Source organism: Rhamphochromis longiceps, linkage group LG3, assembly GCF_057381845.1.
Source record: "Rhamphochromis longiceps isolate RC_006_pf linkage group LG3, R_longiceps_female_GT1.1, whole genome shotgun sequence".
Taxonomy (NCBI): Eukaryota; Metazoa; Chordata; class Actinopteri; order Cichliformes; family Cichlidae; genus Rhamphochromis; species Rhamphochromis longiceps.
In genome coordinates this window covers 69,591,599-69,618,173 of record NC_140559.1, presented here as the reverse complement: position 1 = coordinate 69,618,173, position 26,575 = coordinate 69,591,599, and the positions used below count along the sequence as shown (strand labels likewise).

General features: G+C 42.7%; 1 protein-coding gene across 1 annotated transcript in view; it reads left to right on the top strand.

The window, feature by feature from the left end:
- The window catches only part of LOC146676579 (uncharacterized), an 86,331-nt gene extending 60,093 nt beyond the window's left edge, over window positions 1-26,238 (top strand). The window contains exons 2-3 of the mRNA XM_085401209.1: window positions 10,965-10,976; window positions 24,989-26,238. Of these exons, the coding sequence (XP_085257335.1) occupies window positions 10,965-10,976; window positions 24,989-26,238 (1,262 nt within the window). The remainder of the gene's footprint in view (window positions 1-10,964; window positions 10,977-24,988) is intronic.
- The last annotated feature ends 337 nt before the right edge of the window (window positions 26,239-26,575 follow it).

Sequence of the window (26,575 nt, the reverse complement as noted above, 5' to 3'; positions counted from 1 at the left end):
TTGTCTAGTATTAAATTTTATGTCTCCCATTTAATCCCACTGGCTTTAAAGTGTTTCACCAGATTTTTACGAAGTATTTCCAGTCTTTTGTTGTCTCTGTCCCAAATGTTCTGAAATGTGTTGCATGTATTAAAAGAAGTTGGACCAAAAAATGTACTATGTACTTACAAACTTACATTTATGAAAGCTGAACAAACATTGATGTACTTGACTTTTGTAACAGTGAAAAGGCGATCTGTTTTTATTGATAAATATATATGTTTGCATTACTGTTATTTAGATTGCCATGTTAGAACGTAGCAAACAACATTGTTTGTTCCTCTATGGTTTCTTTATTTTTACAAATCTAAATGTTTTTGGTCAAAAGATTAATAATTTCATATTGCGGTCAGATGGTCAGCAGTTTTGATGTTTTTGCAGAGATTTTATTTTTTGCAAAATAGCACAAGTAAACATTAAAAGTAGTTCCTAAATCAAGGCATTTATTATTAAGGCGGCCATTATTATGGCCCTGTGTGGAAAAAGTGATTGCCCCCTAAACCTAATAACTGGTTGGGTCACCCTGAGTAGAAACATCTGCAATAAAGCGTTTGGGATAACTGGCAATGAGTCCTTTACGAGGTGCTGGAAGAATTTCTGCCCACTCATCTTTGCAAAATTGTTGTAATTCAGCCACACTGGAGGGGTTTTGAGTATGAACCACCTTTCCAAGGTCACAGCACCTCAATCAGATTCACGTATGAACTTTGGCTAAGCCATTCCAAAGTCTTTCTTTTGTTTTACTTAAGCTGCTTAGAGGTGGACTTGTTGGTGTGCTTTGGATCAAGTGCACTTCAGCTTGTGGTCGTGAACAGATGGCCAGACATTCTCCTTCAGGATCCCAGAAACTGGATTCTGTTCATCTTGACGTTGCATCTCCAGACTGAGAGATCTCAATTACTTTGTTTCTTATTTGCTTCTGAATTTCCTTGGATTGCGCCATGATGTGTAGTTTTTGAGGATCTTTTGGTCTACTCTACTTTGTCAGACAGGTCCTGTTTAAGTGATTGATTCAGCACAGGTTTGGCAGTAATCGGGCCTGGCTATGACTATGGAAAAATTGTATATTTTCTATTGATGAATGCAAATATTTTATGTCTGTTATGTGCATTGCCGTGTGGAGAATATAAGGAAAACAATTGTGTGGTTTACATTGTTTCTTCCTCTTAGATTTCTTGATTTTTTTTTAAAATTGCAATAACTTTGTTAATTTCAGTGCACTTTCACATTTCTTTAAATTCAAACTACAGTCCTGTGAATAACTAGAAACACTTCTAGCAGCACAAATGTGAGGTAATTGTTTTCTGCTTGACTTTATCAGTCTCTCATATTGTTGTGGAGGAATGTTGGCCCACTCTTCATTACAACGTTGCTTCAGTTCTTTGAGCTTTGTGGGCATTTATTTAAGCACAGCTCTCTGAATGTCCCAGGTTGAGGTCTGGACTTTGCTTTTCAGCTATTCTGCTGTAGATTTGCTGCTGTGTTTGGGATCATTGTTCGACTGCAAGACCTAAACTTTACCTATTAAACAGTTAACTCTGTATTTTACACTTTATGTGAATATTGTTGCAGATTTCAATTATTAATGTTTTTATAACTTTGTTCTTTCTTATATTTAATATTATACAATATTTATACTTCATGTCTCTGTCTTCTTTTGAACACTCCAGCACAGCATCACTATAACTTTGTCCTCACTGACAATAAAGCTGTTTTATATATTTCATTGCAGATGTTTCAAGCAATTTGTAGCTGTATCTTAAGATATTTTGTTAATAATATAGTATTTTATATTGTTTTTTTCCCCATATTTGAGAAATATTTAACATGTAAAAGTCTGTTTATGTACAATTTGGTGATATTAGCCCTGATTATTGGAGGAACTTGTACATGAAGCAGATTTCTGAGACTTCAGATTTGAAGGTTGTTGTCATATAATCTAAATGATGGCAGATTAACGTTCCCTACCTCTGTCCTACAACCACAGGACTCCTTTGCATTCGACTGATAGAAATTTCAAGCTCAGTGTTAATGAAGATTTCAAAGGCCTTAGTGCAGGGGTAGGGAACGTCTAAAACCTGCAGGGACACCGGCCCTCGAGGCCTGGAGTTCCCTACCGCTGCCTTAGTGTGAAAGGAATGAAGCTGTAGCGCCTCCCAGTGGTTGAAAAGAGGTACACAAGAGGTTAGAAATAAGAGGCTGTAGAAATAACATTACAGAAAAGCAGGACATGCTCAAGCAAAACATTATAGAAAGTCTGTCACGGTTCTGGGTCAGTTTGACCCAGTATTTTGAGTTGTCATGTTTTTGCAGGTTTAGTTTAGTTCCATGTGTCATTTTCTGTCTCTCTCTCTATGTCAAGTCTGCGTCTTAGTGTGATGGTTTCTTGTTCCTGTTTTATTGTGAAGGTCTGCGTCTCATGTGAGTGTGTTCAGTTTGACCTCTGTCTCGTCTTGGTGATTATTCCCAGCTGTGTCCACCACCTGTGTGTAATTCCCCTGTGTTTCTCTGTGTATTTAAGTCGTGTCCTCTGTCATTGTAGTTGCTGGTCCGTCTGTGTATCCACCATGTCTCACCCGTGTGTTCTCCCTGCTGTCCATCGCCTCTGCTCGTTCTTGTCCAGGTTTGTGCTCTGTAGTTTAGTTGTTTCCAGTCTAGTTTAGTTCGTGCTCCATTTGCTGTTTGTCCATATTTATTTTTGTGTTCAATAAACCACCTTCACTTCTCCACTACTGCCTGCGATTGGATCCTCATTTATTATTTTCACACGGCTCTCCTCACTCGCCGTGACAGTACGGACCAGCCAGATATGGATCCAGCGGCAGTCACCCCACCTAGGGAGCTTCAGGAGGCCGTTATCGACTCTGCTTCTAAATTGATTTACCAGCTGTTAGAGCATGAGGGAGAAGTGTCTCTTTACACTGTGGAAGCCAACCTACAACACCTTATTTCCAGTTACCCCTGGTTATTGGACTCACTGCGTCCGCTCGTACAGAATTTTGTTCTTCACGAGCTTCACCTACACCCCCCCGCCACTACCGCTCGCCTGCTCATGCAGTGATATCATCAGTGACAAGTCAGGTGATAGAGGCTAATGCAAAATGGTGTTTCAGTGAGGCAGAATTTATTATGACAATACATTTTTTTAAATACTCAGTATGAATTAAACAGGTTAAAGGTCAATGCTCTGTTGTAATATAAAGACAAAATGATTGACAGCAGCCCAGCAATATCAGTAAAACGCAAATTAGCCACATGGTGCAATGTAAGGAGCTCTGTGATTGGTTAGGAAAGGACAGACTGGCCACCTCGATTTTTCTTCACTGCACATTGATCCATAGCTTTGCTCTGTAAAGGCTAACAAAGTGCTTTTGCTTTACAAAGACATTCAGCGTCGGTATTCACTCTTTTAAAATGCCACTGAACACTGGAGTGAAATGGAGCCCTGATCCTCAGAGTTTTATTGTTGCTAACATTTCTTATAGATAGCACAGATAGTGCCCCACTGCAGTAATCACTCATGTCTAGATATTCCTGTTAAAAATGAGTTTTTCCTCCCCACTGTAACATGGCAAACATAGCAAACGGATAATCCAGCTGAAGCTTCAGACAGCCGTCAGACAGTGAAACACTGCCATCTGCTGGACGCGAGTAACACAGACGCTGAAGGAAAAGCACTCAGAAGGAAAAGCACGCACACTTGGAAGACTTGACCATTTGCACAAAATGAATGGCTGACACTGGACAGATGAGAGAATGTGGATGGTCACACCCTCGTGCATTAAAGAGGGCTTTCAGTTCATTGAAAACACAAAACCAAACACACAAAAGACACAATGAGACAGCTGATCAGTTTGCTTCACTAAATCATCGACACAAGCCGTGTTGTAGAGGGTACTGCAGCCGTGGCAGGTTATCATCTTAATGTGGCCCTGACACTCCATCGTACGCCACAAAGCTGTGAATAAATGAAAAGCAAAGAGGCATCATCACTAACATAATAACTGTAGAAGTTATCCCGCTGCATTACATTTATCAGGATATCGTAATAAATGTTCATCATATGTTGCTTTGACCCATCATTGTTGTCATTAATATCGGTACGTGACACTGGACACTTCCTGTCATTCATATGTCCTGACTTTGTGATCAGTGTAGCAGCTTGAAAATAACTGCTTGGTTAACAGCAGGTGTACAGGCAGGTGCTCTGATCAAATAACATGTTTGGCTAAAGAAACAGAAAATAAAAACATGTAAATAGGAACACCCACATCTCTACTTCTTCTTCTATTTTCCATTTCACACTTACAAAAAAGTTCTCCTGCGTAGGTGTTGAGACAAATATATGTCAATTTAATACTTCAGACAGGCCCCAGAGCAGGTCTGAACAATTAGTCCACTTAAAATCAAAACTGCAATTTGAAACCATGCAATTAGCAATTTTGCAAAGAAAACTTGGCTAGGCTAAGCTAAGCTAACTGTTAGACAAAGTAGAGGAGTTGGAAGAGTAAAGGATTCTGGTTAACTCCAGTTCAACTTAACATTAAATTAAACTGACAAATATCATGTTTATATTCATATCTTAGTCTTCTGATGAGCTCTATCTTATAAATCTATTAGACTCAGACGAGGTCGGCACAGGGACAGGCCTCGGGGGTCCAGGCCCACCCGGTGAAGTCCTTCTTCCCCAACATCTTCTGATGTACTTCATTTATACATTTTGGTAATGAAGTACTTAAACTACCACCTCACTGATTAGTTATTGCAGTGTGAGCTCAGTTCAATTAATCAGGTCACAGTAGTTTAGCACTTCTACAGCAATCATGCAACCAGCATGACTGAGGAGGACACTGGGTGGACGGGCTTTGCAGGTCAGACTTTGAAACTATCTTTTATTGTCATTACGCCAAAAGCAGTGAAATTATATGCTGTCCCATTCAGTGCAAATAAAGAATCTGTGTTTACTGACAGGACAAAGCACTGAACATGATTTCATCTGTTAACCTGGACAAATTCCAAAACAATTCCTTATTATTTCTTTTTCTTAAGTAAAACCAGTAAAAGCTTCTACTTCAAAAATATGGACTTAACACTGAGATCCTGATATTTTAGACCAGTTGAATTTAGATGATCTTTTTTAGTTCGTTCAGTTTGCTGGTTCTAACGACGACGGTCTTCATCAGTTTTAATGTCACTGTGACTCATATCTCTGCATGGCTGTTTTGTTCTGAGTGCACTGTGACAATGAAGTTAAGATCCGGTGATCAGCACAGCAGCCTGGGAGTGACTGCTTGGTTAACGACAAGGTTTACAAGACCTGATCAAATGTCACACTGGAAATATTTTGCAAGTGAAACAGCAAATGAAAAAATGTAAATATGTTAACTGGACCACCTACATTGTTTCGAGAGCAGGGGTGAACTAAAGAGTGCGACCCATCACTTCAGTTTCAGCATATAATTTCTATTTAACACTCAAAAAAATCTGTTGTACAAGTATTAAAAATATATTCACAAATGAAATTGACATGCCTGAGATGAAAACATTACTCATACAAGTTGTCAGGTAAAGTCTATAGCACTGTTACATCTAAATATGGACACTGAGCTGGGACGATGTCACAGATCTGAGCCTCTGCACCTTCACTATACGTTTGTGTATGTCAGGCCTGTCCTGTATCTCTCCACCACCTGATCCAACACACCACCAAATCCTGATCAGCTGATCATCTCTGCTCCTCTAATCACCTGAATATCCAAGTATCCGAAAGTGTCCATCGATCTGACAATACAATTGTAAAACCGATCACTGACCTGTGCCCTAATGTGTTCTGTGCACTTGTGAACACACTTCCTTATGGAGTACGTTTATTAAGGACACTCTTTCATTAGCACACAGGTTCAATAACACAACAAATAACCTCCAATAAACCTTTTAATAAACTGTCATTGGAGGCTGATGTGTTCTCTCTTGGCTTGTTTTCTTGTTGTGTGCCACACAGAAAATAAATGCATGGTGTCTTAACTCACTGATACGGGGATATCAATGAGCACAGAGTCCAGCCAATGATGGCACAAAGTCAAACCTCCTTCAAGGAAACTGGAGAGTCCAACACTGGCATTGAGGCTACCCCAACAATATCAATATGGTGTAACTTCCTGCTCTAACTCAGGCTCCTTCCCCACAAGAAAGATGATATTTTATGTACTCGAAGTCAGACCTGGAATCTGCGGGTCAGACTTCCTGGGCCCCCGACCCCTGACCTCTGAGATTTTCATGTCTTGTATTTTATAATATTTATCTTTTGTTCTCCTGCCAAAATTGTAAACACTGTCATCATGCCATATTGCACTGTTGTTCGATCAGCTTCATTAAATATACTTTTATATATACTTTTATCCTTTGTTTTGTTATACATCCATTTAAACCCTCATATGAAATTATTACAACCAACTGGTAGTAAAACAAAAATAAAAAGATTGTTCAACATTTTAACTGCAAATGGTCAAAACATTCACTTTATTTGCCAAAAATTATACTTAAAAAGGGGAAAAAAGAAGTGTTAATAGTTTATTTGAAAGGTCAAAATATACCAACACATCTTTTTATTTTAAATCTATTTGTTTGTGCATTAATTTTTTTTCTAAAGCCAGATGTGGAAAAACAGGCTGCATCTACATGCAGGTTCTTGTGGTCAGTGGTCATCATATTTGCATTATCTTTCTGAGTCACAAGCAGGGAAGTGTTAAAGTTTCCTAGAAGTGGTGGGCCAGTGATGTAGGTGTGGATGCAAAGGATTATTTGAGGTGGTGCTGATCAGAAGTATAAAAATCAAAGTGTCCAGATCCAAACACACTTTGTTCCTCTGTGACAGAAGTGAACTAGAACTCACAGCAGCATCTGAACTGCAGAAGAGATCTCTGCTCATCTCCGTCTGCATTCCTCTTTTGCTAAGAACTTATTATGTATCATTTAAAATGATTTTCCTTTTAAAGCTGGGCAGCAGGCTCACGTTGAACATCTCCATAAACTGTCATAATTCTGCTGCTACACTAAACACTGCATTCGGTGAGCACACTAAACTTACGTAAGCTGTATATTTGCACGGTGAGAGACCTGTTTTTGCTGATTTGTGTTCAAATACAACAAGATCTTATTTAAACTGACTGTCAGATGTTGCCTATCCAGTTATGTAATGAACCCACTATATACATTAACCACAGACCCTTCACCACATCTTCATCACCTGCTGTTCCAGACAACCAACTTATACCTGAACCACTGCAGGTTAATCATCATCATTAGTAAAGGAAAAAAAAGGTGAGTGTCTTATTATTTTTATTTTGCAGTGTGTCATTGTTACTACAGAGCACACTGAAACATGTGACAGGAAAGAATAACTGAGTGCAGAAAGGCTTTTATATTAAATCGGATTTAAACTTTGTTCTTAATGAACCGGATCTATTATGACCTGGACTTTTATCTATAAAATGGGCTTGTGAAACCCAGAGAAAAACTCTCTCAATATATCTGTAGATATAAATATATATTTATCCAAATCACATCAAGTAAAAAAGGCAAAATGACAAAATTTAAAAAAAGAATAACAAAAAGTATAAATGAAAACACAAAATTTTAAGGCAAAAACAAATATCTTGATGTCTTAATACGATGAATATAAAATATAAAGTAATACAACAAGGTTAAATATCTAAACATTTAAACTACTTCAGCTTTTCAAAGCTTCTTTTTCCAGTTGAAAATGACATCATCACGCCTGAATCTGCTTCCAGGAGCCGTCCAGATCAGGCTTGTTCAGGATATTTAGAAATCGTCCTAACAGTTGAAAAATAAAAAATAAACAGTGAACAAAGTAATATATATGATTAGAAATAAATAAAAAAGAAAACTATAAATAAAACGACTTCTTTCATTTAAAGAAAAAGGTCTATCAGTCCTCTTGTCGTGTGTGTTTGCAGCTCACAAAGACGACTTACTGAGCTTCAGGATCCAAAAGGATGTATCTGCCAAATTCTTAATGTGGAAAAATGTCCATGTGTTTTCTTCTCCAGGAGACGATGAAGACACTGTTTGTCTGCATGATGCTCGTGCTGCTCTTTGCTTCCGGATTTTCCAAAGTGAACAATTTTCAACCAAGCGAGCACCGACCTGAAGAAACACCTTATGAAAAGTTTAGAAGACAGCATGTAGATGCTAAGATGACTGAAAAGCTGTGTAACGCAGAAATATCAAATAGGAATATCTACAAACTTGACAACAGTTGTAAGGAAACCAACACATTCATCCTCAGCATTCCAGCAAAGGTCAAATCCATTTGTAGAGGTGATAAAATAAATTGGAAAATATAGATGTGTCATTATTTCATATAGATTTCAAATAACATACCATTTGATGTCAACATGTTTTAGTTGCATTTGCAGTGCTCGTGCTGTTATATTCTTATGATTCTGTTCATTTTATGAGTGTATCCTTCAGCCTTGCTTCACATATTTACTGCTGCTTGATCAGCTTTAGTCCTGCTAGCATCAGCACAGGTAGAAACAGATCACACATCAGAGAATCGGCCGTGCATCTAAATGCAAATGGAAACTAAAAATGAAAACATAGATAACTGAGCTGAACTTCATAGATCTGAAAGTTGACCAATGCATACATAGTGCTAAAAATCAGGTATCGGGAAAACACATTATTTTATATTATGCTGATGTCAGGGCTCTGAGTGCGGGCAGGTGGAAATGTGGATCCAAATGCAGGACTCCGAGACGAAATGTAACTAAAACCACAGCTTTTATTGCTGGCATGAAACAAAAACAGAAACCAAACCATGAAACCAAGCAGGAACACACAGGCAGGGTCTGAGGGTACGACGCGACACCAAGCGTGGGAAAACACAGGGCTTAAATACACAGGGTAGCAATGAGGGAATGGGCCACAGAAGGGAGACACAGCTGGGGGAGCTGAACTTCATAGATCTGAAAGTTGACCAATGCATACATAGTGACAACACATTATTTTATATTATGCTGAAGTAAATTTTTATCCAATTTTATAACTATATCATATAATAAAGTCTGTTTTGAAGTTTACTATGGTAACAATTCATCTTTTTAGGCTTTTCAGAAACACTGTAACTTCATAGGTATGAACCAACAAACCATTTTTCATCATGACAATAAAAAATAAATCTAAAGGAGATAAACATCACAACTGTTCAACCAAGCATTAAGTCCATTTTGAAACAAAGAACGATGTACACTCAGCCAATCACATGGCAGCAACTCAATGCAGTGTAAAAGGTGAGATGTAAAATAAAACAATTAAAAATATTAATTAATCTTAATCAATCTTAAAATATGAAGCAATCTTCTAACTCCCCTTTACATACAAAGCTGTGGCCAACCTTACAAACCATTTTGAATTTTTTCCAGCCGAGGCGTTCAAAATAACCAAACTGCTAATAGTCACGGTTTAATTTGGGCAGCTGCCTGCCTAATATAATGTAAAATCATCACAATATTTTACACAAAGAGAGTAAATGTATCCTTGTACTCAGCTAAGACAGCTGGGCTGCTGTGGCTTGTGTTTATGTTCAGAGTGACATCTGATTTAAAAGCAGACTGTCATGGTTGCGGCTGTGTGCAGGCAGGATGAGGACCCAAACGCAAGCTCACGGAGGCAGGAATGAACTCAAAACACAGCTTTATTGCTGGAGAGAGAAACCATACAACCTAAACGAGGAAACTATAACGTAATACACAGAGAAACACACGGCCATGAATGAGGGAGAACGCGACACAGAACTGAGGGAGACGCAGACATAAATACACAGAGGGTTAACGAGGGAAGTGGGAGCACACGGGGAACACAGGTGACACTGATAATCATAACAAGACACGGCAGGAGTGAACGCAACACTGACGGGAGACTGTCAAAGTAAAACAGGAAGTACACAGAGGTTCAGAGAGGAGGAGACAGCACGGGGAGAGCACGGACATAACGGGCTGGGAAAACATGGAATAAAACACAAAGAGGGGAAACGAGGGCTCACAGATAAACAGAGGGGCACACAGGAGGTAATCAAATAAGGAACATCTTAACAGAAACCATGGCATAAATAAAGAACAACACACAAAACATACGAAAACTAAGAATGCTGGGCCAACATGGCCCAGGATCATGACAGACAGCAAAAGACACTGAGCAGCATATCAGTCAGCATGGGAAAAATGCCATAGATTTAAGGAACCAGGCTAAAATAATTGGTTTCTAGTGGGTTCTATTGTAAGTGCTCTATATTTCAGCATGACATACTGTATGCATCCTACACTGAGAACCCTTGAAGCTGATCATCAGGGTATGCTGTGTACTTCTTACACAGAAGATAAAATAACATGCAAAGATTTTAGATGGTTGTGGTTGGTCCTTACACACAGATGTAAGGTCAAAAAAAAAATCACCCACAATGGATCGTTCACAGACGCTGGTCCAGTGGAACCCACTTCCACAAAGGCTGCACCTGCTCTGGCAGAACAGGAAGCATCAACTACATAGTAGCTATTTTCATAATTAAGACATCAACTATAGGTGTTCCCAAAATGTGCCATGTTGTCTGCACACCTGACAGCTCAATAAGTCCTGTGTTGGTTACAGATGGTGGTTGTTTCCAGAAACAGCACTTGCATAAAACAAGTACAGAGCACTTTATGAGCCAACCTGCTTCTTTAATGAGCATTTAGGTTGTTTGTATTCAGTGTTCACAGATAATATGCTCATTAAAAGGGGGGATCCACTATGTCCTTCTTCACAATCCTGTCTGCCAACTTTAAGAAGAAATCAGAGTGACGCAGAAGCTTTAAAACAGTGTTCAGAATAATCAGTGATGCTTTTATCTGAACTGATGACAGATAAAGATGAACGTGAGTGTGGCAGAAGAGTAAGTTCTCCCTCTTTCTTGGAAGTATACAAAAGTCTGTTGTTTCTAAAAAGTTAATAAACAAACAACAAGTTCTTACAGAATGAGACGTGAAGCCTGGAGACGAGCAGTTCAGACACGCTGTTATTAAATTCTACCTGAGCAGGTTATAGTTCACCTCAGTTACGGAAGAACAAATAACACTTGGCTCTGGGAGCTTCAGTTTTTATACACTGTCGTAGCACCACCCTAAGCCATCATTTGCATCAACACCTACATCACTAGCCCAGCAGTTCTAAGAAACTTCTCTGTTTGTGGTTCAGAACCTAATGTGACACCAATGAGCACAACAGCATGCAGCTGCAGGTTGTTGTTCATACCTGGCTTTACAATAAAGAGCCATGTTTGCAGGCAGCTGTTTGAAGTTTTGTGTAAAATATCATTTTTATAGAAATAAACCAAATGTGTCTAAATATATTAAGTAAACAATCAGAATAAGAACATTTTGAAATAAAATCCAAAAACTGCATCTGGCTTAGTTTTTGTTGAATAAATAATGACTGTGTGTAATATGTCATGTGTTGTATATGTAAGTTGTATTTGTACAATGAAGCCAGGCTTTCTTTGTGTTAGCTGCCTGACAGAACCTAAAACTCTAGTCAGAGATTGCAGGTGTCACAACAGACATGATCAGCTTTCTCTGTCGATCCTATCTTTCTGTTTCACACTCTGTGCACTCATAGAAATAAATCTTTAAAAAAAACAATCACATGACTCTTCTTCCACACAACATGATCCCTGAGTGCCGCCTGCTCCAACCAGACATGTTCTCACAGCGACGATGGTGATAATTAAAATCTACAAAGAACGTGATAAACATTATTAAAATGCAGCACTGTTAAAGCAACGTGATTAATGCTGCATTAAAATGAGCCTTTAGCACATAGAGATGATTCAACAGTTTCATTTGACTTCATTGTTTCTAAGGCAGATGCTACACCAGTGAAGGTGCACTTAGTTTTCACACACTGCTTCTGCATTGTGTCTTAGTTTTAGTGGATTAAATAATGACACAGTGTTTGTTTGTTTTTCTTTAGTAACAAATGACCTCAGACCAGCTTATAATATTTTATAAACAAATAAGCATAAATGCATAAACTCAGCCTGGAATCACATGGGATAAACATGGGATGTGCATTTTTTTATTTGTTTTGTGTTACTGAGTCTTGCAAGAATGCCAACCTTACCAGCAGCAGCTTGGTTTTTTTGTTTGTTGTTTTTTTAATTGAATGAGTGCTGAAAGTTGAGCAACAGCTGTGACAACGAGAGAAGATGGAGCCAATCAGAAACAACTGTGAAAATGTACAATATGCAAGCTAAGAAAGCAAAGTGTAGCAATGTTGCCATCGTTTTTGTTGTTGTGGGATTTTTTTCAACATTCACTGAAAATCACTTCTCTCATATTTCCTCTTTATTATTTTCATCACTGTTTAAGAAACGTAACAAAGTCTTATAAAGCATCTAAACCAGCATCATGAAGTGATGTTTAAAGATGGCAGCAAGCTCACAGCATCTCTCAACTCAAGAGCAACATTCAAAGTGCACAGGCTGAAGGAAAGTATTGATTTTATCACATGCAATTACAATACGCCTTTTCATCTGTATCTGGATGTACAATGGGTATCGTTGTTTGTCCCAGCAGTTTACAATACAGAATGTGCACGTCTGTGGGGCTTTTATAAAGATTTCTATTTGCATTGATACAATTGCTTGGATCACAAATTGTTCTAACTTGATTAAAGTCACCAATGATAAAGGTATTCTTGCGCTTACAGTTACCATTATTATCTCTGTTTGCTATCAGATCATCACATCCCCCTTGTGGGATCATGTTGATGATCTGCTGGTTTTCTGAACACGTCCGTTAGTCATGCAGAGCACAGTGCCAGAGAGCGCCACCAGCAGGAACATGGAAGTCTTCATTGTATTTCTATATCGAAAAAGTAAACAGAGTGAATATATAAATCAGTATTATTTCATTTCATTTATTAACTTGTTTATTTTTGTTTCCTAAATGTTAATCGTGCTTAACTATTAAAGTAAAAATACAGATAGATAGGAAACTCTCTGAAAAGTCAAACTGTTTTCAGTGAGTTTATATATTTGCCAGAGGAAAGGTCAGAATCTGCATATCTGACCACTTTGAATCAATTTATATCTAAACAGAAATCAGTAAAAGTTCAAATCAGTTTATCAGTATCCTCACTTATGAGGATATTGATATCCGTATAACTGGAGTTATTATAGATTTTCATACATGACATTTGTGAAAAAGGCGAGGGTGTCAGGGTCCCTGTGTCTACCCGGTCGCCTCAGTGTGGCTACATGTGTTTTTTTGTTTTGATTTTGTCCCCGCTCTCTCCCTCCCTCCTTCTCTCACTGCCTGGGCGGAGCTCATCTGTGGGCTCCTGCCCTTGGCCCACGCACCTGGTGACACCTGTGGCTCATCACCCAACAGTGTTCCAGTCCCCTTATAAGATGGCAGCCCTGTATTTCTCGTCGCTGGACCGTTGCCGACTCTCGTCAGTGTTAACCCCAGCTCAGTTCGTTCTCGTGTTTCCCTAGCGATCTTCTTACAGTAACCTTTTGCATCTCTGTGAATAGATTTCCCTGGACCTGCCCCTGTGTTACCTGAGCGATCAAGTGTGTGAGGATTGGAGCGAGCTTTTGTGTTTCTTGTGGAGTGTGAAGAGGAGCGTGGAGCGTGGATGGAGTGAGGACTTTGGAGCGTGTGTGGACTGCAAGTGTCTTTCCCCCCTCCTGTTCGTGTGTGGATTCCCGGAACCCGTCTTTTCCCCACTGTGTAAATAGATCACCTGGTGCTTCTGTAAATAAAAAACCTTTATTGTTCCCTACTCAGAGCCTACGCGTGAGTCCGTTCAGTCCCGTTGTGACAGAGGGTAAGGACGTAAATCGACTGGTAAAGAGGGACTGGTGAAGAGTCTGCAGCCGCAGCACCGATCCATCTGTCCATCTCCTGTTCCCTTCTCTGATCACTCGTGAACAAGACTGCGAGTTTTGTAACTTAATAAAAGCAGTAATTTGTTTGCCAGAGGGCCCCTTCCACGTCACACCCTGTTCTTTCCTTCTTGTCTTATATGAAAATTCACTTTGTGGAGCTTTTTGGGAAATTGTTAAACTTCAGGAAGATTCTGAACATGCCCCATCGTTTAGCCAGCTCTTTGGAGCTGAGCAGGTTCAGGCCTGTTGTTGTAAGTTTTATAAAACGATCTCATTTAAACGGATAATCCAGCTGAAGCTTCAGACAGCCGTCAGACAGTGAAACACTGCCATCTGCTGGACTCGAATAACAAAGACGCTGCTTTGACGGGTGAGGGAGTTTCAACAAGTCTGCAACGACTCAAGCATCAAACTACAGAACTATTCTAGCGGACATGGTGCTCTAATGACTGCTTCATTAACGCAGCTCAGAAAGGATCAAACATATCAATAAATTATGAAATAAAAAAATTACTGTTTCACTGCACACACAAACCTTCTCTTATTAGCACAACACTGCCCAGGCCTCAGAGTGTATTCTTTATAGACTATTAAACCTTAGCATGTTATTTTAATGTCTTACAGGTGAAACAGCCAACCAGTGATCCTAACTGTAATTTAAAATATTCAGCTGCAAAAATGCTTTTAGCAAATAGTTTTTTATGACTGTGCTAAGATTCAATACTAGATTTTTGCTGGTCTGATTAAAAGGTTAAATGTAGAAGTTTTGGGATCATATATTAATACTTCCAAAACAATAAAGTTGTTGTAGAGAATCTATGTTCATTATTGTTGCTCATCATGGAAAGACAAAGACATCAGACTCTGCTGAAAGATTTTACACTCCTACTCTCTGCACACAGCGGTCTGAGGGACCTTCCAGGATCGGGGATTTTATTTATTTTGTTCTTTTTCGGTCTTACTGGTTAGTAGGTTGTGATTTTCTACCTGTTGATCTCTCATTTGGAACATGATTTGCTCTGGAGCAGATTAGGTTCAAAGCATGAGTTGACCTGGCATTATGTCTTGGATTACAAAAAAATCCCACATTAAACCTTGAAGTTAGCCGGATAAGACAGCGTTCTGTTTCACAGTAAAGGCCTCAGAGAGTTGTTGCTAACCAAAGTCTATCTTGTACAGCCATGCAGCATCTAATGACGTTTTGTAACCTGTCACTACAAAGGAGCAGTGAAATGATTGCTGTTTTAGTGCACATACACAGTGTGGTGATCAGTATAAGGACATTAAAGTGATGTTGCAGAAAGCTGCATCTGGTCAGAAGGAAAAAAAACACGCACACTTGGAAGACTTGGCCAGATTTGCACAAAATGAATGGCTGACAGTGGACAGATACAAGGATGTGGATGGTCACACCCTCGTGCATTAAAGAGGCCGTTCACAAAACCAAACACTCAACAGACACTGATCAGTTTGCCTCACTAACTCATCTACACAAGGCGTGTTGTAGAAGTAGAGCAGGGCGATATGGCCAAAAATATTCATCACGATATAAATTTGAAAATGTGCGATAACGATATAACTGACACGAGACAAAATACTTTACAACTCCACTTCATTTGTGCAAAAAAAAAAAAACCAATCAATGTATTTTCACTTAAATAAGCAGCTGCTTTTCATGTGCATTAAACTTATATAAAAATGTAACACTGCAAATGCAAATTCCTCGCTGACAGTTTAACCAAAAGGCATTTCCAGTGGAAACTGGCCGACATATCCTCAGCACAACCATGTATAATATCCACAAAACTTAAAAAGAGGTTAAACAAACACACAGTACAGTGATATTATGTTGAAGCACAGTACGTATCACTCCGCGGGGCTCCTGCCTACGATAGCCGTAATGCTCCAACAATCCATCAAGCGGTGCGGCTTCGTAGCTTAGCAAAGTCGTACTAAAACATTTGACAGATTTTCGAGTGCCGTGCACATAAAATCGTTTCCAAATCAGTAAACACAACCAGGATTCATACAGTGGCTTGCAAAAGTATTCGGCCCCCTTGAACTTTTCCCCATTTTGTCACATTACAGCCACAAACATGAATCAATTTTATTGGAATTCCACGTGAAAGACCAACACAAAGTGGTGCACACGTGAGAAATGGAACGAAAATCAGACATGATTCCAAACATTTTTTACAAATAAATAACTGCAAAGTGGGGTGTGTGTTCAGCCCCCTTTGGTCTGAGTGCAGTCAGTTGCCCATAGACGTTGCCTGATGAGTGCTAATGATTAAACAGAGTGCACCTGTGTGTAATCTAATGTCAGTACAAATACAGCTGCTCTGTGACGGCCTCAGAGGTTGTCTAAGAGAATATTGGGAGCAACAACACCATGAAGTCCAAAGAACACACCAGACAGGTCAGGGATAAAGTTACTGAGAAATTTAAAGCAGGCTTAGGCTACAAAAAGAAACAACGTCCCACGGAGCACTGTTCAAGCGATCATTCAGAAATGGAAGGAGTATGGCACAACTGTAAACCTACCAAGACAAGGCCGTCCACCTAAACTCACAGGCCGAACAAGGAGAGCGCTGATCAGAAATGCAGCCAAGAGGCCCATGGTGACTCTGGACGAGCTGCAGAGATCCACAGCTCAGGTGGGGGAATCTGTCCATAGGACAACTATTAGTCGTGCACTGCACAAAGTTGGCCTTTATGGAAGAGTGGCAAGAAGAAAGCCATTGTTAACAGAAACCATAAGAAGTCCCGTTTGCAGTTTGCCACAAGCCATGTGGGGGACACAGCAAACATGTGGAAGAAGGTGCTCTGGTCAGATGAGACCAAAATGCAAAATGCTCTGTGTGGAAAACTAACACTGCACATGACTCTGAACACACCAGCCCCACTGTCAAATATGGTGGTGGCAGCATCATGCTCTGGGGGTGCTTCTCTTCAGCAGGGACAGGGAAGCTGGTCAGAGTTGATGGGAAGATGGATGGAGCCAAATACAGGGCGATCTTGGAAGAAAACCTCTTGGAGTCTGCAAAAGACTTGAGACTGGGGCGGAGATTCACCTTCCAGCAGGACAACGACCCTAAACATAAAGCCAGGGCAACAATGGAGTGGTTTAAAAGCAAACATATCCATGTGTTAGAATGGCCCAGTCAAAGTCCAGATCTAAATCCAATCAAGAATCTGTGGCAAGATCTGAAAACTGCTGTTCACAAACGCTGTCCATCTAATCTGACTGAGCTGGAGCTGTTTTGCAAAGAAGAATGGGCAAAGATTTCAGTCTGTAGATGTGCAAAGCTGGTAGAGACATAAGGCAAACCGGATTATAAGGAGCACTGTCGATTTCCAGAAAAATCAAAGGACTGATTTTTAGAGTGCCTTATTTTCCGAAAAGCACAGTAATAACATAATAACAACGGCCCGCTAGCATGCTCTTGGTTGCTGAGGGCTATGCTGTGGCTGAGCTGCAAGATTAACTCTGCAAAACCAACTTTCATCAAGTAACAGGGCTCTAGAGTGCAACCAATTTGGTCGCAAATGCGAATCCGTGTAAATGAGAGCAGGTACACTGATTCCACACAAAGACGTAAATACAGAACGGACCCGACACATCAGAATCAACTTTGTCTTTCTCGGCTTTCTCACCCGACGGCTCGTAGACGGACACGCTCTCGGAGCTTAGCGATCCTGATGCGTCCGGTCCGCGCTGCGATTACGTCTTCTTGCGCTGATTCTGAGCTGCAGGTTTTGTCTCTCCAACCAAAATTCAGAGCCAGCAGCAAAAGAAGCAGCAAACTGCGCTTCACATTTGATCAATGTCATTAATTTTGCTGTTTTGCTTCCACGACTATTAAAATCACACTCCATGCACAGCTAGCTCTCTCTCTATCTGTCTCTGTACTTCAAGAACAGTTTCCCGTCTCCAATCTCTGTTTTCTGTATTATTCATTCGCTTATTACCCACCAGTCTACCGTTGTTTACAGCGCTGTGGCTGCTGTCTTTTTCTTTTTTTCACTTAAATGACCTCGGACAAGAAAGCCTATTTTTTCTGTTGTTCAATACTGAAGAAATTTAAACTTCATATGCAGAACATTGTAGAATATTTTTAAGGTTATCTGCTATAAAAAGCCAGACCAGGAAAATCTCCTTCATGTTTTTCTGTGTTTTATTCTCAGTTACTTTCACACAAAGGCATCTGCTGTGATGTTCACAATTCTGATGAAGTCAGTACTGATAAATGATCAGAGTTATAATATTTCTGACTGTCTGAGGCTAAGTTGAATCGAATCGGGACTTTGAAAACCGGAATCGAATGGATTATAGAAATCAGTGATGATACTTAGCCCTAGTGAGCAGCCTAGGCACGACAGAAGTGGATGTAGCTGTAACAGGAAAAGAACTATTGCTAACTTTTCTGTTAAGTTAAGGCCTGATCCTTCTGAAATTCATAGCCAGTGCTCTGACACGGTGTCATCAATATTTGAATGCTGAAAAAGCACAGTGTATCCAGAAAAACACATTATATTATATCAATTATTATAAAATTTGTGTGCGCCTAACTTTTTAAAGTTAGGCGTACCGGTACGCCCATGGCAAAAAGTTAGTCTAGAGCCCTGCAGTAAAGACGAGAGTTGGTTTTGAAAGGTGCAAAGAAGGGAGGGATGAGAAGTAAAAAGCAGCTACTGTCAGTCTTTACAGACAGAAGGACTGATTGGCCGTCTGGGAGCCCAACGGATGTTAAAAAAAAGAGAAAAAAAAGTTGAAAACGTTGAAGGTTTGATCATCTACTCCCTCATCTCCATCTCGTTTTTACTCCCACTCATTTCCAGCAGCTGTCTCTGTTAGTCTGCCTTCCCATTTCCATCCTAATGAGGATTTATTCCCACTGAAGCAGCTGCACGGCGCAGGGAAAGAAGACGCAGGAACCGCACGCTGAGTTCATCCACAACGTCTGACCTTCCCTGTCTCTCTCCATCCACCTCTCTTCTATCCGTTTAGATGTTTACCTGTCCATGTGACTGTTGACATTAGGAAGCTGTCACTAAACTGCTGTCGCTGCCAATGACTGTCATGTCCCCCTCGAGTGTTAGCCCCCCTCCAGAGCTCTAAAGCACAGGCTTTAATAAGCCCGGCAAGAGAAATGCCAGCTTCCTATGCAGCCTGAGCTGAGAACATTGGAGTGACAAAGAAGAGGGGGGCAAAAGTCTGATGCACACTAGGGCTGCCACGATTAGTCGACTAGTCACGATTACGTCGACTATCAAAATCGTCGTTTGAAGCTTTGTAAGATCACAAAAGACGCAGGAATAAGTAGTAGGATTTAAGAGTGTAATAACGGACTGAAACAGAAGATGGCAGCACTGCATGTACAAGGATGCCAGCTGCCGTTAAACCCCGAAGAAGAAGAAGCTGTGTCCCAGAATTCATAGCGCAGCCCAGCTCAGTTTCCAACAATGGCGGCAGCTAGTTAGTTTTAATATTACTCTTATTATTCTTTCTGGGTCACAAAATAAACGTTTAACATGTTTTCAGGCGAGAGTGTAGCTGTGTAAACCTCAAATATCTGCTCAGTTTATCAAGACACCACATATTTCAAAAGCGCTCCGACGTTTTCAGAGACGTCTGTTAGTCACTAGCTCGATAGCTAGCCGGGAGCAAGGCTCATTAGAGCCGGTGAGAACACCGGAATCCCGGCAAATCGTTTTCAAACCCACCGCCGTCTTTCGCTACTCAGGTTAAACATGATATAAGTCACTTAGATAACTTAAAAATGTTATTGTTTGGCTTTTTTTAGTATTTTATTTGTTCCTGAGCAAATCGGTTTGGCTAAGATTAAAGTTATAGTTTTTACACAGCTGAGTAAACGTCAAGCAGACAACTGATTATCAGAAGTGTGAGATGCTGGAGAATATACTCCGGTGTCCTGTTATATTTTAGATAGCAAGGAGCAGACGGCTGAGTTTATTAAACTTCACCGAAACAATCTGCAAATTTCATTAAAATTTAATAAACTATCATCTTGTCTTTATTTTTAGTTAGCACATACCTGAAACACTTAAAAATGTAAGCTAATGATAGTTATATAAGAGCAGATGCTGCTGGTGCAATAAGCTGTACGTTTTACGTACAATGGATGATGATCTGATTTAGGGCAGCACGATTTTGCATAAAATGAGAATCACGATTTTTTGGCTTAGAATTGAGATCATGATTCTCTCACGATTTTCTTCCATCCATCCATCCATCTTCATCCGCTTTATCCGAGGCCGGGTCGCGGGGGCAGCAGCCTAAGCAAAGAGGCCCAGACCTCCCTCTCCCCAGCCACCTCCTCCAGCTTATCCGGGGGAATACCAAGGCGTTCCCAGGCCAGCCGAGAGATATAATCTCTCCAGCGTGTCCTGGGTCTGCCCCGGGGCCTCCTCCTGGTGGGACATGCCTGGAACACCCCACCCAGGAGGCGCCCAGGGGGCATCCTTGTCAGATGCCCGAACCACCTCAGCTGGCTCCTTTCGATGTGGAGCAGCAGCTGCTCTACTCTGAGCCCCTCCTGGATGGCCGAACTTCTCACCCTATCTCTAAGGGAGAGGCCAGCCACCCTTCGGAGGAAGCTCATTTCTGCCGCTTGTATCCGCGATCTCGTTCTTTCGGTCACTACCCACAGCTCGTGGCCATAGGTGAGGGTAGGGACGTAGATCGACCGGTAAATTGAGAGCTTCGCTTTTACACTCAGCTCCCTCTTCACCACGACGGACCGGTGCAGCGTCCGCATTACTGCAGCTGCAGCCCCAATCCGTCTGTCGATCTCCGGCTCCTTTCTCCCATCACTCGCGAACAAGACCCCGAGATACTTGAACTCCTCCACTTGGGGCAGGAACTCATCCCCGACCGGGAGTGGGCACTCCACCCTTTTCCGGCTGAGAACCATGGCCTCGGATTTGGAGGTGCTGATCCTCATTCCTGCTGCTTCACACTCGGCTGCGAACCGTTCCAGTGCGAGCTGGAGGCCCTCACCCGATGAAGCCAACAGAACCACATCATCCGCAAAAATCAGAGATGAGATTCTGAGGCCACCAAAGCGAAAGCCCTCCGCCACTTGGCTGTGCCTAGAAATCCTGTCCATAAAAATTATGAACAGAACCGGAGACAAAGGGCAGCCCTGGCGGAGCCCATCACCCACCGGGAACGAGTCCGACTTATTGCCGGCAATGCGAACCAAGCTCTTGCAACGGTTGTAGCAATGGGCCAGACACCCCATACTCCCGCAACACCTCCCACAGGACACCCCGAGGGACACGGTCGAATGCCTTCTCCAAGTCCACAAAACACATGTAGACTGGTTGGGCAAACTCCCATGCACCCTCAAGTATCCTCGAGAGGATAAAGAGCTGGTCCAGTGTTCCGCGACCAGAACGAAAACCGCATTGTTCCTCCTGTATCCGAGGTCAGACTAGCGGACGAACTCTCCTTTCCAGCACCCTGGCATAGACTTTCCCAGGCAGGCTGAGGAGTGTGATCCCCCTGTAGTTGGAACACACTCTCCGGTCCCCCTTCTTAAAGATGGGGACCACCACCCCGGTCTGCCAGTCCACAGGTACTGCCCCTGATCTCCACGCAACATTGCAGAGGCGTGTCAACCAGGACAGCCCTACAACGTCCAGAGCCTTCAGGAACTCGGGGCGGACCTCATCAACACCAGGGGCTCTGCCACCAAGGAGTTGTTTAACTGCCTCAGTGACCTCGCCCCCAGAAATTGGCAGGTCATTCCCCTCATCCCCAGACTCTGCTTCCTCCTCGGAAGACGTGTCAGTGGGATTAACGAGGTCCTCGAAGTATTCCTTCCACCGCCTGACAATTTTCTCAGTCGATGTCAGCAGCGCTCCGCCAGCACTATACACAGTGCAGGTAGAGCACCGCTTTCCCCTCCTGAGACGCCTGACGGTTTGCCAGAATCTCTTCGAGGCAGTCCAAAAGTCTTTTTCCATGGCCTCTCCGAACTCCTCCCACACCCGAGTTTTTGCTTCAGCCACTGCCCGAGCCGCATTCCGCTTGGCCTGTCGATACCTGTCGGCTGCCTCCGGAGTCCCACAGGCTAACCAAGCCCGATAGGACTCCTTCTTCAGCCTGGTGGCTCCCTTCACCTCTGGTGTCCACCATTTGGTTCGGGGATTACCACCACGGCAGGCACCAACCACCTTGCGGCCGCAGCTCAATGCAGCAGCTTCGGCAATGGAGACGCTGAACATGGTCCATTCGGACTCAATGTCCCCAGTCTCCCTCGGAATGCTGTTGAAGCCCTGCCGGAGGTGTGCGTTGAACATCTCGCGGACTGGGGCCTCTGCTAGACGTTCCCAGCACACCCTCACTACGCGTTTAGGTGCACCAGGTCTGTCCAGCGTCCTCCCCCGCCACCTGATCCAACTCACCACCAGGCGGTGATCAGTTGACAGCTCAGCCCCTCTCTTTACCCGAGTGTCCAGAACATGTGGTCGCAGGTCTGGTGATACGATTACAAAATCGATCATCGACCCACGGCCTAGAGCGTCCTGGTGCCACGTGCACTTATGGACACTCTTATGTTCGAACAGGGTGTTCGTTATGGCCAACCTGTGATTAGCACAGAAGTCCAATAACAAAGCACCGCTCGGGTTCAGATCAGGGAGGCCGTTCCTCCCAATCACGCCCCTCCAGGTCTCGCTGTCGTTACCCACGTGAGCATTGAAGTCTCCCAGCAGGACAACAGAGTCTCCAGGTGGAGCACCTTCCAGCACCGCCCCCCCCCCCCCCCCCCCCCCCCCCCCCCCAGGGACTCTAAGAAGGCTGGGTACTCTGAACTGCCACTTGGCGCATAAGCGCAGATGACAGTCAGGACCCGTTCCCCGACCCTAAGGCGCAGGGAACAAACCCTCTCGTCCACCGGGAAAAACCCCAACGTACCGGCAGCAAGCCGAGGGGATATTAGAATACCCACCCCAGCCCGCCGCCTCTCACCAGGGGCAACGATTTTCTTTTCCAGTATAAATATTTATTGCGCTTATTAACTGCACATCAACTTCATAACAGTTGAGACTGAACATAAAAACAATAAATAAACATAAAAACAACAAATGTCTCACGTTTTGTTGTTGCCGCAAAATGTTGTACTGCTTGAAATTCCGTCTCCACCGTTGCTCGACACTGCGTGTATAGAGCAGGTAGTGCAACAATAGAAAAATAGTTGCGGGACGGCACTGTGTAACGTTTGTCTAGGGTGTTGATCATTTTCCTAAATCGCTCGTTTTGCACAGTGTTGATGGGAGCCATATCTTTGATAAGGTGATAAGTGATAGCCTCCGTAATTTCTTTGTGCCTGCGGGAGTTCGACGGGTATAGGGAAGCGCTGTATAAGGTTCCCGTTATTGATGTTTGGGTGGTTGACCGGGACGGATTTTCTCCTGTCACTTTCTCGTCATCCCTGACGTGCTCTCCGTTGTTTTTTCCCGTTGTTTTCTCACCAATCCACAGCGCAAACAGACACATTACACCATGTCAGCCAACCCATCCTTCGGCTCAGATGAGCTTGGAATATCTAAAGGGACCATTTTGGGAGATCTGGATTGTTGATTACCTGACAGGAAGACCACAATATGTACGTCTCCCACAGTGTGTGTCTGACAAGGTGATTAGCAACACAGGGGCACCACAGGGGACTGTCCTCTCCCCCTTCCTCTTCACCCTCTACACCACAGACTTCAGCCACTGCACAGAGACCTGCCATCTTCAGAAGTTTTCTGATGACTCTGCGGTGGTTGGATGCATCAGCAGGGATGATGAGACAGAGTACCGGGCTGTGGTCGACTCCTTTGTCACGTGGTGTGAGCAGAATCATCTGCAGCTCAACGTGGCAAAGACCAAGGAACTGATCGTGGACTTCAGGAAGACCAGGAAACACTTGACCCCTGTTTCAATCCAGGGGGTCAGTGTTGACATTGTGGAGGACTATAAATACCTTGGAGTACACATTGACAATAAACTGGACTGGGCTAAAAACACCACAGCACTTTACAGGAAGGGCCAGAGTCGTCTCTATTTTTTGAGGCAACTGAGGTCCTTCAACATCTGCCAGAAAATGCTGAGGATTTTCTATGAGTCTGTGGTGGCCAGTGCGATCCTCTATGCTGTTGCATGCTGGGGGAGCAGGCTGAGGGTCGCAGATGCCAACAGACTTAATAAACTGATCCGTAAGGCCAGCAATGTTGTGGGGATGGAGCTGGACTCCCTCAAGGTGGTGTCGGAGAGGCGGATGCTGTCCAAGATAAAGACAATGTTGGATAACACCTCCCACCCACTCCATGACATGTTGGTCAGTCACAGGAGCTCGTTCAGTGAGAGACTGAGATTACCGAAAAGCACCACTGAACGACACAGGAAATCATTCCTGCCTGTGGCCATCTCCCTGTACAACGCATCCACTTAACACACTGTTTGCTGCTACAACTACACATGTTTCTTTTCCAAATATTTATTTATAAGTGACTTATGTATGTATGTATGTATATATATGTATATATTGTACTATTCTTAGTTAGCGTATTGTCTGTCTTGTCTTAATGTTGGTTTAAAATGGAGCACTGTAACAAAAAATAATTTCCCCCAGGGATCAATAAAGTATTCTGATTCTGATTCTGATTCTGATTTCATCGAGGATAACCACAACGAACAGCGCTGGACATTTAAGACCCCAGAACAATTTCAATACGAGACAGATTATCGATCCAAGGAAACTCGATCGATAAAACTTAAGTGTCTCGATGACCTCGAACAACTGCTGAAAGTTAGACGAGGACCGGAAAATGGCCAATCATTATTTGTAAGGCTAATCAAAGAAATGTTGGCCTTGGATGCAAATCAGCGCATAACACCCTCGGAGGTTCTGAAGCATCCCTTTTTCGACCCTGGCCTCTCAAGGAGAACCCCCTGCACGGACATGAATAGTACAGGGGGAGAACTCCTTGTGCTCTCTCAGCAGCCTTCAAGCTGGAAAAGTCATGGATCGCAAAAATTCAGCTGCAGTTTCCAAAACTCAGTTGAATTTCCTCAAAAAAGAGACATCAACACCTCAGCCAACCCATCTGCCTCTGAAGATGATCTTCAAATAACGGAAGGGACCATTTTAGGAGATCACCACGTGGTAGAGGCCTTCCTTGGAGAAGGAGGCTTTGGTTTGGTAACCAGATGTCGCGATACAAAAAACAACAAAACCGTTGCTATTAAAGTCAACAAGAGCGACCCTGAAATTCTGCTCCAGGCAAAACTGGAAATTTTCATCCTGGAGCAGCTACGACGCTTGGATCCAGACAGGTGCAACATTGTCGAATGGAACGGCTATTTCCTCGATGGAGAGCGCATTTGCTTGAATTTCGTACTCCTCGACCAAAGCCTGTGGGACTACATTGGGGACCGGAATAACCAAGGTCTCCCAATGAGAGAACTCGGGCCAATTTTGCATCAGCTCGCAAATGCTCTGTTCCACCTGGGTTCTGTGGGAATAGTGCATGCTGACCTCAAACCTGGAAACATCATGGTTGTGAACCGCAGTGAGTCTCCCGTCAAAGTCAAACTCATAGACTTTGGCCTCGCATGTCCTGCTTCTGCAGTGATTCCTGGTGACCGTGTGGGGACAATTGGTTATTGTGCACCTGAGGTTATGCTTGGCATTCCATACGACGAAGCAATCGACATGTGGTCTCTGGGGCTGGTAGCTGTGGAGCTTGCTACAGGGGTGCCTCTCTATCCTGGGGAAGACGATTATGACGTTTTGAAATTCATAATTGAAACTCAGGGTCAGCTACCAGATCATCTCCTAGAGTCTGGCTTGTACACTGACAGCTATTTCATCGAGGATAACCACAACGAACAGCGCTGGACATTTAAGACCCAAGAACAATTTCAATACGAGACAGATTATCGATCCAAGGAAACTCGATATATAAAACTTAAGCGTCTCGATGACCTCGAACAACTGCTGAAGGTTAGGCGAGGACCGGAAAATGGCCAAACATTATTTGTAAGGCTAATCAAAGAAATGTTGGCCTTGGATGCAAATCAGCGCATAACACCCTCAGAGGTTCTGAAGCATCCCTTTTTCGACCCTGGCCTCTCAAGGAGAACCCCCTGCACTGACATGAATAGTACAGGGGGACAAAACCTTGTGCTCTCTCAGCAGCAATCATCGTTTGGGTGGCCAGAATTCTAGGGGAGCTAGAAAATTCTTGTGGAAAAAAAGCCCAAAACAATAACATCAACAAAAACAACCAGTGAATGTGGTCTTAAACTTGGGCACAATTTGGCTTGAAATCCATCAACTAATCTCTCAATATTCAAAGCGGAACAGCAGACAACTTACCATCACATCAGTCCTTCAATCAGACCTACCACAAACGTCTTCCTTCTCTCACCCCAACCGGTCGCAGCAGATGGCCGCCCCGACCTGAGCCTGGTTCTGCCGGAGGTTTCTTCCTGTAAAAAGGGAGTTTTTCCTTCCCACTGTCGCCAAAGTGCTTGCTCATAGGGGGTCATATGATTGTTGGGTT